Source organism: Telopea speciosissima, chromosome 9 (assembly GCF_018873765.1).
Source record: "Telopea speciosissima isolate NSW1024214 ecotype Mountain lineage chromosome 9, Tspe_v1, whole genome shotgun sequence".
In the NCBI taxonomy this organism is placed as follows: domain Eukaryota; kingdom Viridiplantae; phylum Streptophyta; class Magnoliopsida; order Proteales; family Proteaceae; genus Telopea; species Telopea speciosissima.
Genome location: NC_057924.1, coordinates 19,732,904 through 19,753,189, shown reverse-complemented (window position 1 = coordinate 19,753,189; position 20,286 = coordinate 19,732,904). Strand labels below are relative to the sequence as shown.

The following is a 20,286-nucleotide window of genomic DNA, read 5'->3' as shown; positions in this document are numbered from 1 at the left end:
AAGTAATATATAAGTTCAAATTTTATTAAAATTTTCAAATACATATAAGGCCGGCTTAGCCGCCTATCTTTTGCACAGCAGAAGATTGCCTGCAAATTGGCAGATCGATAAGGGTTACCCCCTTTGAGTACGGCGACGGATCCTTTCCAGGATCTTCAGTACCTGCTAAGCACACAAGGCACTTTTCAAGTTTTCACTTGCATTTATCTTTCATTACTGCATATTTTATTTAGCATCCTGGAAAACCTACTGGTACCATATATATCTATATATATATATATATATATATATATATATGTATATAACACTCTTTCTTCGAAATGGTATGGGGACAGCAGAGACTACTAGAGATGGGAGGGCGACCCAATTTCACTAATTGATTCGCTAGTGATGTCCCTACCTTGATAGCGACCCCGTCAACCCAAGCTTCATTCAAGTTCAGTCCCTTCTTCTCGATCCTGTATTCATCCACGACCATCCTTGGTATCTTTTTTGGATATGCCAAATGAAATTAGCAATGAGGGTTTATGTAAAGGATCTAGTAGGTCGGGTAGCTTCTGCTATCTTTTATTCCATTTGGATTTTTTATGCTCCTAATGTTTTGGGGCATCCCAACTTTATATACCTTTGGCTCCTAATAAGGATCGTAACTCGTAAGCCATCCTTTTGATTCCCCATCGGGATAAAAACGGAACTACTTCTCATTTCGGCTTCAATCCCATATTCTACTTTCGGAAAAGGAAGAACTAAAAAGCAGTTTTCAGCCAACTTAGACGAATATGAGTTTGAAAAAAAATAAAAATATATATATATATACCTACTTTTTGTAGATTACGAGTCGACCGAGATTTGGTAGTTAACGGCTTTCCACCTTTTTACCGAATTTTTTGTTGGTAGAGCTTTGTTCCACAGTTTGTCCAAATAGACCTGGGTATGACTAAAAGATGGCATGATAGTTAAGTAGTCTTTCGATAAATGGAACTTAGGACCGACCACTGAAAGAACCATCAAGGAAGTGGTGAGAAGGGGGCCGTCAGGCCATGAGGAGATACTGTCTGTGATCCATGGATCTTCGACGAGAAACCGTATCCAAGTTCCGTGGCTAGTCTGATCTATTTGGACTTTCCAAACTTAGTGAACTGAAACATCTGAGTAGGTAAAGGAAGGGAAATCAACCGAGACCCCGTTAGTAACAATCATGAAGTTGAAAGTACTGGAGATTCCTAGGGGAATACCAGTAGAGAAGCTTCCTTGACCGATTGGGTAGATAAAGAAAACCGCAGTAGCAGCTGCAACAGAAGCTGAATATGCAACAGAAATCCAAGGGCGCATACCCTTGTATATATAGGGAAAAATAATGCTAACCAGTCCTATGATTCCTACACCTAGACACAGGACCATGCTAAATTACCGCTCAGCCCCCAGTGAACTGAAAAATCCCGTTCACTTAAATGGTCGTGCACTCACTGCTGCACCACCAATTAGGGTTCTCTTGCCATATTTATATATGGGCGCATCTTGTTGTCACCAAGGTGGTCAAGTTAGAAGTTGTAACGTTCTTTTGCTTCCCCCTTGTTACATTCCCAAAAGTTATTTAAGCCAAGGGTAAAAAAGTATTTTCAAAATAAGTTTAAAGTGACTTATAATTATGTCATTTTCAATAGTTGTCATTGTCCTTGTGAAATGACATGATTTACCCTCATAGATAAAAGAAGTGTGTTATGTCATTTTCAATAGTTGTCATTGTCCGTGTGAAATGATATGATTTACCCTCATAGAAAAAAGAAGCGTGTTATACTAAAATGGCAAAAAAGTAAGGTTACAATCAGGTTGGTTATATATATATATATATATATATAGCCTGAAAGAATATTTATTTATTTATATTGTGGAGATTTGAGAATAATGGCTTGTGTCTTTATGATCACAACCCCTCTTTATTTATAATAGATGAGAGAACATTCTAGAATAGTTAGGACAAAAATACCCCTAGGACAAAAATACCCTTGAACCCATTTTACATCACTCCCCCTCAAGTTGGTGCATACATATCAAACATGCCCAACTTGCTAACAACAAATACAAAACTTTTACTATTAATTCCCTTGGTAAAAATATCCGCCAACTGGTCACCAGACTGAACAAAGGGAATGCATATTGCTCCTTGCTCCAGCCTTTCCTTGATGAAATGACAATCGATTTCAATATGCTTGGTACGATCGTGTTGAACTGGGTTGTGAGCAATGCTTATTACTGATTTGCCAGCATAGTATAGATGCATAGGGCTCAACAGGAACACATAAATCACTAAGGAGTCCTTGTAACCAAAGAAGCTCACAAATACCATGAGCCATAGCTCGGAATTCTACTTATGCACTGGATCGGGCAACTACGGCTTGCTTCTTGCTCTGCTAAGTCACTAAATTCCCACCAACAATAGTACTATATCCAAAGGTAGATTGCCAGTCATCTAGACATCCTACCCAATCTGCATCAGTATAAGCCTCAACTCTCAAGTGACCCTAGGGAGAAAAGAGGACACCTTTCCCATGAGAAGCCTTCAAATATCAAATGATCCTATATGCTGCCTCCTGATGAGTGGAATGAGGATCATGCATATACTGACTTACCACACTAACTGCAACAGCTATATCAGGACGTGTGTGTGATAAGTATATTATCGACCAACCAATCTTTGGTAGCTGCTTTTGTCCACAGGATCTCCATCTTTATTCTTTAGGTGATTATTTGGCTCCAAGGGAGTGTCTGCAGGCTGACAGCCCAACATTCCTGTTTTAGATAAAAGGTCAAGTGTATATTTCGTTGTCAGAGAAGTATACCTTGAGCTGAATGAGCAACCTCAATCCTAAGAAAATATCTTAGTCTTCCCAAGCCCTTGATCTCAAACTCAGTTCTCAAATAGGTGTTCAATTTTCCTATTTCATTAACATCACTTCTAGTGATGACAAGATCGTCCACATAAACGATCAATACTGTGATAAGCTGCCCTCTCTTCTTGATAAACAAAGTATGATCAACATTACTTTGCTTGTAGCCAATTGACACCATGGCTTTATGGAAACGCCCAAACCAAGTTCTTAGTGATTGTTTTAGTCAATATAAGGGCTTTTTGAGATGACACACCTTGCCCTGGGTTTCTCTAGCAGCAAAGCTAGGTGGAATGTCCATGTATACCTCCTCTTCAAGCTCCCCATAAAGAAAGGCATTCTTCACATCTAGTTATTGAAGATCCCATCCTTGATTAGCTGCACAAGAGATAATGACTCTGACAATGTTCATTTTTGCTACTGGGGCAAAGGTTTTTTGATAGTCAATTACATGTGTCTGAGTGAATCCCCTAGCAACCAGCCTTGCCTTATATTTTTTCACTATTACATCAGCCTTATGTTTGACTGCAAAGACCCACTTGCAACCAACCGGTCTCTTTCTTGGAGGAGACTCACCAAATCCCAAGTGTCATTTTTTCCTAGTGCCCTCATTTCTTCATTCATTGCATCTTTCCACCTTGAATTAGCAATTCCTTCCTGCCATGTGTTAGGGATAGAGATAGAAGTCAAGGAGGAAACAAAATTATGGAAAGAAGGAGAAAGAGACTCATAAGACATGACGTTAGATATGGGGTGCTGAGTACAAGTTCTACGGGGTTTACGAATAGCAATTGGTAAGTTTCCAATCATAATCAAAAGTAAACTCACCAGGAGTAGGAGGAGAAGAACTTGGATCAGGGATCAAGGAATTGTCAGGTGCAGTGGTGGTGGTATTATCAACTTGCTTTTGTTTATGCCACGTTCCCTGAGTAAATATCTTTAGGTTATCAGATTTCCCTGGCTCCTCCTGAGCTTGAGATTGCTCTTGTTCCTGTCCTGTTATGCCATTTTCGAGTTCAACCAATGGGTATTCCACAGCAGGTACATCCAAGGAAGTGATCAAAGGCACCTCTTTACTGGTAGACTCCCACTGAAGAGGAGCAGGAGATGAAAAATATGCCTTTGACTTGCGAAAAATAACATCCGTAGTAACAATCAATTTTCCAGAAGGAGGATGATAGCACTGCTATCCTTTATGCGTAGCAGAATAACCCAAAAAAAAAACCATCGCAAGCCTCTGGGATGGAATTTGCCATGAATATGTTGATTGCGAGCAAATACCACACCCCCAAATACTTTGAGAGGCACCACAAAAGTAGAAGAACCCAATAAAACTTCAAATGAGACGCCAACACCCTGCATGACAGCTGATTGATAAGGTATGCTGCCCGAAGAACAATATCACCCCAAAAACGTGGTGGAACAGTCATGGCAAACATCAAATCGAGCCACTTCCAAAAGATATTGGTTCTTCCTTTTGGCAACGCCATTCTGAGCAGGAGAGTCCACACAACTGGTCTGGTGTATAATACCATGAGTAGACAGGTAATCTTGAAAAGAACCATCTAAATATTTCTTACCATTGTAAAACCGGAGTATCCTAACCTTGGCATCAAATTGGGTTTGGACCATTTGATGAAACATTTGAAAACAAGAAAAAACATCACTCTTCTGGTGCATAAGATACACCCAAGTGGTACGACTAAAGCAATCAATAAAAGTTACAAACCATCTATAACTAGAAGTACACAACGGGCAGGGCCCCAGATGTCAGAATGGATTAAACCAAAAGTAACCAAACTTCGATTATCAGAAATAGGATAAATTACTCTAGTTTGATTTGCAAAGGTGCAAGCATCACAAACAAAGTTGTTGGGATTACAAGCTTTAATAAATTGGGAAATAAAACTAATAAAATGCCTAAAGGGAGATGACCCAAACAACGATGCCACCGATGTAACTCAGCCAATGTAGATGCAGCCGAATCCGAGAGAGAGGCCTGGGAAACCAATGCTGATGGAGAACTATCAAGAAAGTAAAGACCACCAGCCACCTTACCACTGCAAATCGTATGACCCGTTACCAAGTCCTGAAAAAGACAATGATCAGAGAAGAAAGTTACTTTGCAATTGAGGTCCCGTGTAAGACTACTAATAGAAAGTAGGTTAGTAGAAAAATTGGAAATATGCAACACCAAAGAATGAGATAAAGATGGAGTGCATTTGATGATGCTATTCCCAGAAACAGAAGAGAGGGAACCATCAGCCACTCGGACTTTGGTATTACCTGACAGAGGGAAATATTTGGGAAATTGAGTAGGAGAATTGGTCATGTGATCAGTAGCCCTTGAGTCAATTATCCAGGGAGTGGATATGACAAGAGGAACTATGGCTACTAAAAAGAAATACCTGGGGATGGAGTTGGTGAGGAAGAAGAAGATGGTTCAAAATGCCCTGGCAGGGAGGTGGTAGGAGTTGCAGATGGAGCTGGTGAAGATGATGAGTCCAACTGAGTCATGAGATGACGTAGGTGAAGAAGTTCCTACTGAGAAAGAGACCGGTCAGTAGCAGTGTCCTCAGATGAAGTATGATGAGCTCTGGCAAAAAATGAACGACCCTGCCCGCAATCCCGAGTGTTAGTGGGACGCCCATGTAACTTCCAACACTTGTCCCATGTATGGCGCCCCTTGCCACAATAGTCACATTTTATTGGAGGCCGATTAGGAATAGAATGGTTACCAATACCACGAGAAAGACCACTACAGGAAGAATTTTGAGAACTAGTGGAAAGAGTTGATTGTTCCTGAGAAACAGGGTGTACCATGGCATTGCGACGACTTTCCTCTGATTGCACTACGGCATAAGCCTGCTCAAGTGTGGGAAAAGGATAACGATTCAGTACATGGGCTCGAATCTGATCATACTCGATGTTTAGCCCTGCGAGAAAATCGAAGACATGAAGACCATCCTCCCATTTTTTAAAGGCTCTAGCATCAGTGTCACAGGTAGCAGTAAAAGTCCCACAAAAGTCCAGCTGTTGCCACATGCTCCGAAGAGTAGAATAATACTGAGGAATAGATAGTTCCCCTTGTTTGGTAGCATGTATTTTTTGATGAAGTTCATAACACTAAGTAGAATTACCAACCTAAGAATATGTGCCTTTAGCTGTCTTCCAGATCTTGACAGCTGTATCGAGAAGAAGATAGCCCCTGGCAATGGTAGGATCCATGGAGTTGATAAGGTAGGACATCACAAGAAAATTAGATGTCATCCATTTGTCTTGGGCAGGACCAGCAGTGGAAGGTATAACAGCAATACCGATGATATAATATAGCCTGAAAGACCACGAGAACTGATGGCAAGGAAGCAAGATCGTGACCACATCAAATAATTGCTCCCATTTAATTTAACGGAGCTAGCAGGAAATGGAAGAAGACCTTGTTGATTAACTCCTTGTCCAGTAGATGCAGAGGAGATCTCATAATCACCCATGGTTGCTGGTCAGAGAAGACTCACAAACACATCAACACGAAGTGGATCCGGAATAAAACATCAAACTTTGTAACACAAAGATAAATCAGACCATGTATTGGTAAAAAAATCCCTTGGTGGGAGAAAAACTCACCACCAAGGGTGAACCGAGAGAGAAGCAAAAGCGGAGAGCCGCTAGAAGCGAGAGAAGGCAGAAGTTGTAGAGGCGGGAGTTGCTGAAGGTGGCAGAGGCAGTGGTTGGTGTAGGCGGCGACGATGGTGAAGGCGGTAACTAGAACCGAGAAGAGGAAGAACGAAGAGAGGCGATGGAGGCGGTGATGGCTTGCAGCACAGAAAACCGAGAAAGAGAGAGAAAGAGGGACGATGGAGAGAGCCTAGGGTTTCGAGATGGGAACCATTAGGGTTCGGATCCCAAGGTGGATCCCTGCTCTGATACCATGTGGAGATTTGAGAATAATGGCATGTGTCTTATGATCACAGCCCCTCTTTATTTATAATAGATGAGAGAACATTCTGGAATAGGTACAAGGACAAAAATACCTATCTATATATATATATATGTATGTATGTATGCATATCTTTTCCCCTTTTTTATCTAAAACTTCTTCTCTTGTTGCCAGTCACACATACACACGCACACACACACATTCACACATGATCTGGTGGAACAACTTGCTTTGGAATCTGCTAACCGTTTGCCAACTTTGGTGTCCATTGTAACAAGGGATATAAACAGTCTTCTTCAAATTCAATGTAGGTACAAACGGATTACGAGTTTGATAATTTTTTTTCTTAAGTTCTCATAGAATCTGAAACTGAGCAGTTTTATCTAAAATTATTGGATTTGAACTTTTGTTTGGACTGGATTCAATTCACATAGGATGAGTTCAATGAAACATTCCAGATGACAAGCTTCTAACATACGGTCATGTAAGGCTTTATATCATATGATATGTTAGTTCCTTATTTTTTATTTTGTGTGAACAAAGCAGATGGGAGAGAATTTTTCTGATGACTTCAGCATCTTGTAGCTTGTACTTTGTAGTGTGTTACTAACTCCTTTCTATATTGACTTCGGTATGTGTTTATATCTTTTCCGGACTCTGGTGTAGAGCTGCTTATTGCCAGGCCTCATTATAGGCAATATGGTCATTTTTCTGATTTAGGATGTTGCTTCAGCACAAATGAAATTTTGACTTATTAAAAAAAGAGCAATGGTGCAGGTTTTTCAGCCTTGGACTCAGAAGAGAAAGCTTGCATATGTAAAGCATAAACATGTAATATCAAAGATTTTGAAACATTTGAAAATGCACTCGCTAGGAAGGCTCCTCACAGATGAAGGTCTACCTAATACTGAAGTTATCAAGAAGTTAGTCCATGTTATACTCACTATAGCTTCTGTTATTAATTACTATTTTCTGTTTAATCACATCTTTTTTTCAATTAAATCTAATAACAGGCTATTCAAGGCTATCGATCTGGATAAAAATGGGCATTTGTCAGGTTCAGAGCTAGCAGCATTGCTTATAGGAATTCAGTTTGATGAGATAGATTTGGACATGGATGATGCGGTTGAAAAATTATTAAATGATTTTGATAAATCTCATGACGGAAATGTTGATGAGAGAGAGTTCGTGGATGGAATCTCAAGATGGATTAGTGTAGCCAGGGGGGGATCTGTTTCGGCTCGGAATCAAGGTCCTCAGACAGTAAAGGTTATAAATGACTTTCATCAGGTAAGTTTCTTTATGATGTCCCTTGCAGTTATCCTAACCATTATATAGCAGTTTGATACCTTCAAAAGGCATATTGCATATGCAGCAAGTCAAGAAAGAACATTATTTGCTGGGAGATACGAGTGATGAAGCTGTAGAGGCTGTTGAGAATGCCAAAAGGATTTCCATTAAAGCAGCATTAATGTTGCTACTGGGAACTGTTATTGCAGCTGCATTTGCTGACCCCCTTGTTGATGCTGTTGACAACTTCTCCACTGCTACAAGTATACCTACGTTTTTCATCTCATTCATAGTTTTACCTTTCGCTACTAACTCAAGTGAGGCAGTGTCAGCACTCATTTTCGCTAGCCGGAAGAAGCAGAGATCTGCTTCTTTGACCTTCTCTGAGGTTTGTTATTCTCTTTTCAATAATTCTGTGTATACGTATGTTCACTACTGCAGTATTGTCTCCAAAGATTGTTTCAGTCTCAGTAGTCCCCGAATATGTCGAACATGATTATATTAAACTACGTCTGTTGGGACTCTCAAACTGCCATTAGGAACTGTTTGTTTAAATTTGTTTTTAGTTAATAAGAACTGTTGCATGTTTGGGAGCATTTATGTTTATGGAAAGGCCAATGCATCTTCCAATTGAATTTGTAAATATCACTAAAACTATCTTCCGTTTCATATATATTATCACTGCTGACTTGATAGTCATCATCTCAACACAAAGGAGTGTAATGTTACTTCGTTGTCTGTATATCAATGTAAATGAATTTATGAACTCATTCAAGGTCCTCAAGGAATCATCTTGTTTTTCCTAATAATACAAACCTTGCCACTTCCTTTTCATGCATGGACTGTTGTACTCGCAATATATTTGGATGAATAGTGGGATTAATTGATGAGAAGTAAATGTATACAGCTAGCCATTGAGCTGAACTATTGACAGTAAGATACACACACATAAAAGCTACCCTCTTTAAACTGTTGACAATGGCCCAGCACACAAAGAAACTCCTAGAGTACCAATCTTGGTATATTAGTTTGCAAGGGAGTTAAGGGATCTTGAACTCCACGAGAATGAGATATTCCTACTTATGAAGACTAATCCTGAACCAGGGAAAAATCCAGGGGGGAGATTAGCTGAACAGGATTGCAGGAAATAGGAACTAGAACTACTGAACCAGAATTAGGAAACATTACTAATATGAACATATCTGATCTGATGGGTCTGAAAAACACAAACTTAAGGGTCACTTTACTAATATGAACTGATCTGATGGGTCTGAAACACAAACTTAAGGGTCACTTTACAGAGATTATACCTGCAAAGTTTGATCAAATTCTGATGATTATATTTCAAGTTATGGGGAAAACCTATTATCTACTGCAGGTAGAAAATTTCAAACTTGCAGAATCAAGGTGATATTTTAAAGACTTAAAACAGAAATCAATAAAGGTTCAAGCAATTTATAAGCAACAAACTGTAACCAGAATTTGTAAGGCAAATCAAAACTTGAAGTTAAACAGAATTTTTTTTTGGATGAATAAATAAATTCATTACCAAAGGAAAGAAAAGGGGGGGGGGGGGGAGAGTGTACAAGGGCACAAAGAGTGTACAAGCCGCAAACAATTACAAGGCCCTACTTGAGAGGAGGCTAGGCCTGCAAAATTCAAATTCAAAAGCTCACATGGGCACAAAGACAGAGAAGGAAGCCCAATAGAAAACTCAAAAGCCCACAAGAGCAAGGAAGCCAAGTCAATTCCAGGTAGGGAACCACAAACCCTAAACCAATTATCTCAACACAACATCGACCAGCCCGCAAAGACGAGAATCGGAGCATCACTGACAAACAAACAGCCACAGCAGAGGGGCACTGGCCTTGCGGAGGGCCACGGCCAAGCGGGCAGCTGTCCAAGCGGAGGTGAAAGCCATGTCGGAGGGGCACTGGCCTTGCAGAGGGAAACGGCTAAGTGGCTGCCGGCCGAGCATAGCTTGCAAAGGGCAGGCTATGTAGCTGGCAGAAACACGGCGTTAACCGAGCGAGCCAGGCAGATCAGACAGAAGGCTGACCGAGTGGGGCTGGCGGCCAAGCAGCTGCAGTCCAAGTGGGCTGGCTACCAAGCGACAACTGACAGTGTCGGCAATGCAAGACAACGACTGGTGAAGGAGAAGGCGAATGGGGCTGGAGGTGAAGAGACGGGCCAGCAGGCTAAACAAGGAAGGCAGCCAGCAAGGGAGGCGACCCAACAAAGTGAGTGGCTGTCGGAGACGTAAGCCAAGCGAAGAAGCGCGACCAGGCAAGAGAAACCCAGCGAGCCTGGATACAGACCTAGCGGGAGGGCGATTTGCGAGGCAGAAAACCAGGCAGGCTGACGACCACGAAAACGACAAACCAAGAGGGCTGTCAACTAGCATGACTGCAGACTGAGCAAGGATGGCAGCCACTAGCACTACGCTGGTCCAAACAAGAAGACCAAGCTCCAAGTCCCGAAGAAGAAGAGGAGAAAGTGGAGGAAGAAAGGGAGGGAGAGAAAGAGAAGGAGAAGGGAGGAAGAAGGGGGAAGGAGGAGTCTGGCCGTGAGGGGAAGGAGGAGTCCGGCAAACCCGATGAAGAAGGGAAAAAATGGAGGAGGAAGAAAGGGAGGGCAAGAGCGGGGGAGGATGAGAGAAGGAGAAGGGAGGAAGAAGGGGGGAAGAGCAGCCTGGCCTTGAGGCCGGGCTTCTCCTCAGCGGCGGCACTATGTTTTTGCTTTCTGCCACTAGGGGTTTTTTGGTGTTAAACAGAATTTGACTAATAGGAAACCAGAATTTCGACTGGAACTTAGAATTCAAAAATATAAAATCTAACCCCCCCTTCTTTTTTTTTTCCGCCTTTTTATCCCTCGTCCTTTCCCTCCCGGGTATTTGTATTCGTTGTGCTTCGTTGAAATACCAATATCAAACCTGAAAGTAGAAGAAACTATAAAACAGTATCGCCACAGGGTTTAAAGTTTAAGGATTTCTATTGAATAATGTACACCAGAATACCGTGGGGCTATTCTGGTCTTTTTGGGCTTTTATTCTTCATGTTTTATGTACTGCCAACTCTACTAGTTAGAGTTGGCTAGAATAGGGACAATTCTGTCCTTTAGGATGTAATTCTGATTAAATAAATATATGACTTGCTTGGTCTAATTGATCATTCAAGCATTCATTAAAATTCTGTTTTGTTAACATGGTATCAGAGCCAAAATCTTTGCTGTTGGGGTGTCATCCTTCAAATACACCTATGGAAGCTACTACAAGGCTAAAGGACAAGGAGGGTGAACGGTTGACAAAGGTCGCTATCAGCGATCGGTGGGCAAACTAATTTACCTCTCTCATACATGGCCGGATATAGCTATTTCCGTGAGTTTGGTAAGTCAGTTCATGCATGATCCTTATTCCTCTCATATGGATGTTGTTCTTCGTATCCTTCGCTAGTCTTAGTTTTATTGTTATTTTCCTATTGTAGCTTGGAATCCTATCATGATTAGGAATTCCTAATCTGAATAGGAGTTCCCCTTTCCATTGTAATTTTAGATTATAAATACAAGCCTAATAAGGGAGACAGACAGTTCTCTTCTTTTCATCTCTTCTTCTTCTCTTCTCGGTTCTGGTATTCTTCAAGTGTGTTTTGCTACATGATATCAGAGTACAACCATTAGGTTGTCTGTGCTCTGCGACACTGGTTTGAGCGCAGCACCCTATGCTGCATATTCTGAGAATTACACCTTAGATGAAGTTTTCAAGAGAAAACTAGGGTTCTACTGCTACTTCATACCTGAAGCAAAGGATCGACTGGAGTTTTTAGTTAATATTACCTACTCGAAGATATCTTCTACCTTCTTCTGAGTTCTTCTACTACTTGCGATTGTGCTGCTGCTTACAAATCACTTCTGGAGTTTTGCTGCTGCTTGCAATCCAAAGTGAAGCCCTTTTTTATCTGCTGTTCTGTTTCATAGTGAAGCCTTTTATTTACTCCAATCGATCCGTCACATCTATTTTCAGGTACAGAATTTTACAGACTTATTTACATCCTATCTCTGCCGATAGGATTTTCTCTGCAACTCTTAGGTTTTCAAATCCTACTGTTGCTGATTGACTACTGCTATTATTGGGTTTCTTTCAACCCTTATTCTGCTGGTTCTTATTTCTGCTGCAAATCCCTGCTGCCACCTTGGGTTTATGTACCCTATTTCTGCCGATTGGTTACTGCTACTGCTTTTGGGTTATCAAAACCCACTTGTTACTGCTACTACTACTGCCGATTGGTTGCTGCTACTGTTACTACTTGGACTTGATAAATTACATCTATGGTTGATCCTAAACCACCAACGGATAATGTTCAAGTACAGATTACCACTATCAAACTCTCAGGAGTTTCAAATTATTTATTATGGGCCCTAGCAGTTCAAGCTTACATACATGCCAAGGGCAAACTGAAATACATTACAGATGATCCACCTGATCATGATCCTAAACATCCTACCACATTCACAGTTCATGAGGAGTGGATGCGCGAAAACTCTATTGTCAAGATATGGCTATGGAACAGTGTTGAGCCTGCTATTGCCTTGAATGTTATGTTTCACTCCCTTGCTAAGGACGTCTGGAATGACTTTTGTGAAAGCTTCTCTCAAGAAAGGAACATCTCCCGTATGTATGATCTCTATGAGAAATTATTTTCCTTTCAGCAAGGAGATAAAACATTAAATGAGTATTTTGCCAGTTATAAGGGCATGGTTGAAGAATTACAAATACCTCAGCCTTTGACCACTAATCTTGATCAGTTAAAGCAACAAAGAGCTGAGTCCATGTTTTGAAGTTTCTTGTTGGACTACACCCTGACTACCAGTTTGTGAAGAGTTAGCTACTCACTGGAGAGAAGGTTCCTTCTCTTAATGAGGTTTTTTCTCGTATTAACCGTTTGGCTAATCCATCCAAACCTGACAGTACTCCCAAGACAAGTCAGCCTTTGTTGCCAATCGTGGATGGGACCGTGGTCTTGGCCAATTTAGAGGCCGTGGCCGTAGATCTAATGGACGAGGTACAGGTACTCAATATGTTGACAAATCTGCCCACCAATGCACTTATTGTGGAAAACCTAATCATACTGTTGACACTTGTTGGGCAAAGCATGGAAAACCTGATTGGGCGAATGAACTAGCTAATACTGCCACCACTGATACTACTACTGAGAAACCTAACAGTGACATGAACCAGAGTTCATCAACTTAATCTTCTGTGTCTCGTGAGGATTACAACCAACTAGTCAAACGCCTCCAACAACTTGAAGCTACATCTGCCTTTTCCTCTACCGCCACTCTAGCCTATAAAGGTAATGCTGTATTTTTTCCCTTGTACTTCTTGGCTTATCGATTCAGGTGCTTCATGTCACATGACTGGTAAGTCAAGCTTACTTTCTTCCATAAATTCCGTTCAAACCTCCTCCAATGTTATTCTTGCTGATGGATCCTCTATTAAGATAACTGGTCATGGAACTGTTTCTCCAACATCATCCATGACTTTCTCTCATGTTGTTCATGTTCCTAAATTACCCTTAAACCTTGTTTTTGTTAGTCAGCTTACTAAATCCCTTAACTGTTCTGTAACCTTTTATCCTTCTTATTATGTTTTTCAAGACCTTCAGACGAGGAAGAAGATTGGTGGAGGGCTTGAGCACGATGGATTATATTACTTAGATGGCACCAGACCTTCCACTGCTGCTACATCTACTACCATACCATCTCCCATGCAATGGCATCTACGCCTTGGTCACCCATCCTTACCTAAACTTCAATTAATGGTCCCTAGTTGCAAGTCCACATCTCACCTTGAATTTGAGGCTTGTGAACTAGGCAAACATCATCGCTCGTCTTTTCCTGCTCGTACTTTACCTAGAAGTTCTTCATTGTTCTCTTTAGTTCATTCTAATATTTGGGGTCCGTGTCGTGTTCGTAATAGGTTAGGATTTTCTTATTTTGTTAGTTTTATGGACGATTGTTCTCACTCCACTTGGGTTTATTTGTTAAAGGACCGGACTCAATTTCTTACTGTATTTAAAAATTTGTATCAAGAAATAAAAACTCAATTTACCAAATCCATTCAAATTTTTCGTTCAGATAATGCTTTGGAGTACACCCAATCTACGATTTCTGATTTTTGCCTCACTCATGGTATTATTCACCAAACTAGCTGCTCATACACTCTACATCAAAATGGGGTGGCCGAACGCAAAAATCGGCACTTACTCGAAGTTGCCCGTTCTATTATGATCCATATGAATATCCCCAAACGTTTTTGGTGTGATGTCGTTCTTACGGCCTGTTATCTTATTAATCGTATGCCTTCTTCCGTTTTACAAAATAAAATTCCCTTTTCTATTCTTCATCCTGATCTTCCTTTATTTTCCACTCCACCGCGTGTTTTTGGTTGCATGTGTTTCGTTCACATTCTCCATCCCACCATTGATAAACTCTCTCCACGGTCTGTTAAATGCCTTTTTCTTGGTTATTCTCGTACTCATAAAGGGTATAAATGTTTGATCCCATTTCCAACAAACAATTTATTAGTGCAGATGTCACATTTTTTTAACATACTCCCTATTTTGCTTCTTCCATTGTACCATCTATAGTGAACAATGAAGATCCTTTAGGTCCACCCATATCTGTTCCTATTTCTGTTCCTTCACCAATTCAAGTCTATCAACATTGTCGACGTCGTTCACCAACCTTACCTCCCACCACTAAACCTATACCTGCTCCCACGGTTCAGCCACCTATACCTACTCCTACATTTCCCACAAATCCTGTTCCTATAGTTCCCGTCCTACCTAGTGATATAGCGGATGTCACACAGCTACCTAGTGATACAGTGGATGCCGCTCAGCCCGACACTCAATCTGCCTTCGATGCTGAAGGCTCCATCGACTTACCCATGGCTTTTCGCAAAGGTACTCGTTCTTGCACTAAAAAACCAGTTTATCCTATTTAGCATTATATAATCATTTCTCATCTTCCTTCTCACTATCACCCACTTGCTTCCGCATTATCTACTAACTTTATTCCTCACATCCACCATGAGGCATTCTCTCATCCTGGTTGGAAGTCTGCCATGGACACTGAGATGGATGCCTTGTTATCTCGCAATACCTGGACTCTGGTTTTACTACCTGTTGGGAAAGATCTTGTTAAGTGTCGGTGGGTTTATACTATCAAATACAATCCGGATGGTTCTGTTGAACGACTGAAGGCCCGCCTAGTTGCTAAAGGCTATATTCAAACCTATGGTGTGGATTACTTTGAGACTTTTTCTCCAGTTACTCGTCTGAACTCTGTTCGGATCCTTATTTCTTTGGCTGTTATATTTGATTGGCCCCTATATTAAATGGATATCAAAAATGCATTTCTCTATGGTGATCTTCAAGAGGAGGTTTATATGGAGCAACCTCCAGGGTATGTTGCTCAGGGGGAGTCTTCTACCAAAGTTTGCAAGCTTCGCAAGGCAATTTATGGGTTGAGCATGGTTTGATAAGTTCAGCTCCATTGTTATTAAGGTAGGATTCTCATAGTGTTACTCTGACCATCTGTTTTTGTTCGCCGTCAGGATTCTAAGGTGGTAGTAATGGTCGTCTATGTGGATGACATTATTATATCTGGTAATGATGCTTCTGGTATTGCCCAAGTTAAAGCATATCTACATCAGCATTTTCAAATAAATGACTTGGGTGTTCTCAAGTATTTTCTTGGTATTGAGGTTTTGAGAAGCAAGAAAGGTATTAGCTTGTCTCAGAGGAAATATGTCCTTGACATTCTGACTGTTATTGGAATGCTTACTTCCAAACCAGCAAATACTCCTATGGATCCTCATCAGAAACTTGGATCCAATGAGGGTGAGGATTTTTCAGATGTTCATCGATATAGAAGAGTGGTTGGTAAACTTATTTATCTTACAGTCACTCGCCCGGATATATCCTTTGCTGTTGGGGTTATTAGTCAATTTATGCAGTGTCCAAAGAAAATTCATTGGATGCTGCCTGCCGTGTGTTGCGCTATATGAAGAGTGCTCCTGGTAAAGGTCTTATTTATCGACCTAATCGGAATGCTAATCTAGTTGGGTTCTCTGATGTTGATTGGGCCGGTGCTGATGGTTATAGACGGTCTACTTCTGGTTATTGTACCTTTGTGGGTGGAAACTTGGTTACTTGGAAAAGCAAGAAACAAATCACCATTGCTTGATCCAATGTTGAAGCCGAATATCGAGCGATGGCACATTCTACTGCTAAGTTGATGTGGGTTAAATCCTTACTCCAGGAATTAGGGTTTCCCATCAATCAGCCTATGCAAATGTTTTGTGATAATCAAACCGCTATCTATATTGCAAGTAATCCTGTTTTTCATGAGAGGACAAAGCACATTGAGGTTGACTGTCACTTTGTTCGGGATGCTGTTTTGAAGAAGTTGATTGTTACTCCTTTTGTTTCTACTACCAATCAACTTGGTGATATGTTTACAAAGGCACTGTTTGGACCTACTTTCCGTCGAAGTTGTTCCAAGCTAGGTCTAGGTGATTTGTATGCTCCAGCTTGAGGGGGAGTGTTGAAGTACTGTTCACGTGACACTGTTCATGATTTGGTTTTTGTGTTTAGGATTATAAACTCCTAGTTCTAATTTGAGTTATGAGTCCTAGTTGCTAGTCCTAGTTTTACTTTGAATTATTAGTCTTAGTTTTATTGTTATTTTCCTATTGTAACTTGGAATCCTATCATGATTAGAAATTCCTAATCTGAATAGGAGTTCCCCTTTCCATTGTAATTTCAGATTATAAATACAAGCCTTATGAGGGAGATAGTCATATCTAACAGTTCTCTTCTCTTCCCATCTTCTTCTTTTCATCTCTTCTTCTTCTCTTCTCGGTTCTGGTATTCTTCAAGTGTGTTTTGGCACAAAGTCAGCTCTGCGAAAAGGGATTCTTTTATCTCTTCATGGTCATCTACAAGTTGAAGCGTATACTGATGCCAATTGGGCTGGTTCTTCCGATCGGAAACCTATTTCTGGTTATTGCTCTTTCGTAGGTGGAAATCTTGTTACTTGGTGTAGTAAAAAGTAGAATGTGGTGGCAAGATCTAGTCCTGAAGCAGAGATCCGTGCTATGGTGCAAGGAATCTGTGAGTTGTTGTGGTTTAGAGGTTTATTGCAAGACCTTGGTGTTACCGTTCATCTTCCAATGATGCCGTATTGTGATAATAAGGCTGCTATTAGTATTGCTCACAATCCTGTCCAGCATGATCGTACCAAGCATGTGGAGGTTGATAGGCACTTCATCAAGGAGAAGTTAGAAGCAGGACTGATTTGTGTTCTCTTTGTGAAGTCTACTGATCAATTAGCTCATGTGTTCACTAAGGGGTTAAGTGGGAAAGTCTTTCATCCTATCTTAGTCAAGTTGGGCATGTGTGACATTTATGCTCCAACTTGAGTGGGAGTGTTAGAATAGCGACCATAGGGGTGGCTGAAAAGAGGGCAATGGGCCTTGGGGGGTCTCGGTGAGACATGACGACGACCGTAATAGGGCAGGCACCCTGGCAGAGGCCTAGGAGTCGACCTCAAAGGAGCAGGGGCCTTGGTGGGGCCTAACGGTGCATAGGAGAGTGTTGTAGCCCTTAACGGTGACTAGTGGAGAGGACGGGAGCCTGGTAGTGAATTGTGAGGGCCAGGTGGCCGGCAGGATGTTGGTAAGGAACGGAACTATGGTACGGTTAGTGAGTCAGTGGGTAAGTGAAGGCGGCATGTCTCAGGTAGCCATGCTCAGCCTTGGGAGGCCGAAGCCTTTACTGTGTAGGGCTGACTTCTTTTTGTAACGCGGAAGAGACTTCGAAAAAATACTCAAAGTATTGGTTCTGGTGCCAAGTTAGAAGAAGAGAGTTGAGGAGAATAGATTGGCTTGTTAGACTGATAGAGGCCATTATTTATTTATAGAGGGAATGATGGGTACAAATGAGTAATGCTAACTAAGGCTGATTCACAGTCCTTATCTAATCATACAGATACAAGGAACTGAACCTAGACTGTGTCTAGTCAATGCTTATCGTGAACAGAATTCTATAGGACCGCTATAAGAGCAGCAAAGCTGGGGAGAGTAGAATGTCGGTAACAAAGAAACATGTTAATGAACTAAAAGTAGCTTGGATAAGGGTGTTGAGATAAATGACTGGAAAACTATAAATGAAAAAATAAGAATGACTGAGAGTCGGTTGAAGTATGGGAATTTTCAGTGCATTTGCCTGTTATCATTGAATCATGGTTTTAGGTATCAGGATCAGATCCGCCATATCGGTCGATACTGATACCTGCCTTATACCATATCGGTAGTATCAAAACAGGGGAGGGAAAAATGGTAAAAAAACATATCGGTATCTTGAGAGGCTAAGTGTTCGATCCGGCACGATAAAGCCGATCCATATTGGCATTGGTATTGGCGGCGACTGATATCGGTTCCGATACTATGAATTAAAACCCTGCATGGGTGCATTGTGAGGAAGAATGATTTGATACAGCTATCAACATTACAGTTCTAAAACCAACTGGTTAGGTTGACAACTAAGATGGTTTCAAACAGATGAATAGCGACATAGGTTCCATTTAGCTAGCCCCATTTGGTTGGGAAAAGTCTTAGTTGAGTTAGTAATCATTTCAAAGAAACTTATCTGATTAGACTTCAACCGGGCTTATGTAGGATCTTGAAATTCTCAGTAATGTACTGTCTCCCGTAGAATGATGCTCGCATTCCTAGAATTTGACTTACCATCAACTCTTTTATGATAGGGGCCACCAATATGTGGAGAAAGATTTAAGCATTAAAGGATCATATGCTGTAAAATGATGGTGGCTCTCCTTCTTAATATTGCCAATCATTTCAAAGGCAGTAGTTATCTTTTCCTAGTAACTGAACTCTTTTGATGGAGTTGGTAAGGATCTGCAGGTTCACTTTCCTTAGCCTCTGACTCCAGTCTCTTTGCAGGGTGGAAGGTGTTAAAAATATAAATATAAAGTATATTACTAGCCGCTGACAAAATGATATCTGTAGTTTTGATGAAAGGAAACAAATAAGCTTTGAATGCTCGTGTGCAGTATTCTTATGACATTCTTGGTAAAAAAATAAACGATGTTCATGAGATTCATAGAACCAAGGAGAATGAGTAGGTCTAGTTCAGGGCAGATAATTTGAAAATACAAAATTTCTCTTATTAACTTGTATGTAAATTGTGTGACAGTGGTTGTAGAACATGCATTGTCCATGTGTAAAAAAATAAATGTTCTTTTTTTTTTTTTCTTTTTTTTTCTGCAGATATATGGTGCAGCAACTATGAACAACATCCTTTGTCTGGCTGTCTTCCTAGCCCTTGTTTATGTGAGGGATTTGACATGGGACTTCACCTCTGAAGTGCTAGTCATTGTTATCGTTTGTCTTGTGATGGGTATCTTTGGCAGCCTTCGCACCACCTTCCCTATATGGACATGCTCACTGGCCTATTTCCTTTACCCATTCTCTCTGGTGCTGGTTTATATTCTTGACTATATTGTTGGTTGGTCATAGACAGCTGAGATCATAAACTTGTGTGCAAAGCAGATGCATATCTCATCCTTTAGGTGATATCGGACAACTGAAAGCATATAAATTCTCTATGTTTTTTATTTTCTCCTTGGGATTTTGCCTTGCTTTCCCTGTTATGTTTGTAATGTGTGTAATTCTGAATGAGTTTCTTCTTTTTTGTATAATGAAATGGCACATCTTTGTCAAAGCTCTATAGTTTACATTCATTACTATTAATTAAACCAGTGCCCTATCCACCAACTGATCACATCATACACTGAGATTTAAGAGTATCCAACTTCTTAGTTGCGTGTTGAGAACAAACATAATGAGATGGTTAAGCTGTCTGATCATGAACTTGGAGTCGCCAATTATTTTGATTGTTGATACTCGAGGTTCCAACAAGATCTCTATGCCAATTATCATTGTCGAGAATGTAGTTCGAATGGATTCAAGTTTCTTAACGAGTGTTCAGAGATGGGAGGAGAAGTTTGTCCCACCGGGCATGCCAGAAAATTTGTGGGTACAGATTTTGTGCTAGATCCGAATATGTGGGATCGAAGTGCGGAAAG

General features: G+C 40.8%; 1 protein-coding gene across 1 annotated transcript in view; it reads left to right on the top strand.

Annotated features, from left to right (window-relative positions):
• Positions 1-20,007, top strand: part of LOC122640377 (sodium/calcium exchanger NCL-like) — a 40,017-nt gene extending 20,010 nt beyond the window's left edge. The window contains exons 4-7 of the mRNA XM_043833543.1: positions 7,603-7,748; positions 7,839-8,115; positions 8,201-8,503; positions 19,469-20,007. Coding sequence (XP_043689478.1) covers positions 7,603-7,748; positions 7,839-8,115; positions 8,201-8,503; positions 19,469-19,717 — 975 coding nt within the window. The 3' untranslated portion in view covers positions 19,718-20,007. The remainder of the gene's footprint in view (positions 1-7,602; positions 7,749-7,838; positions 8,116-8,200; positions 8,504-19,468) is intronic.
• Positions 20,008-20,286: the final 279 nt, after the last annotated feature.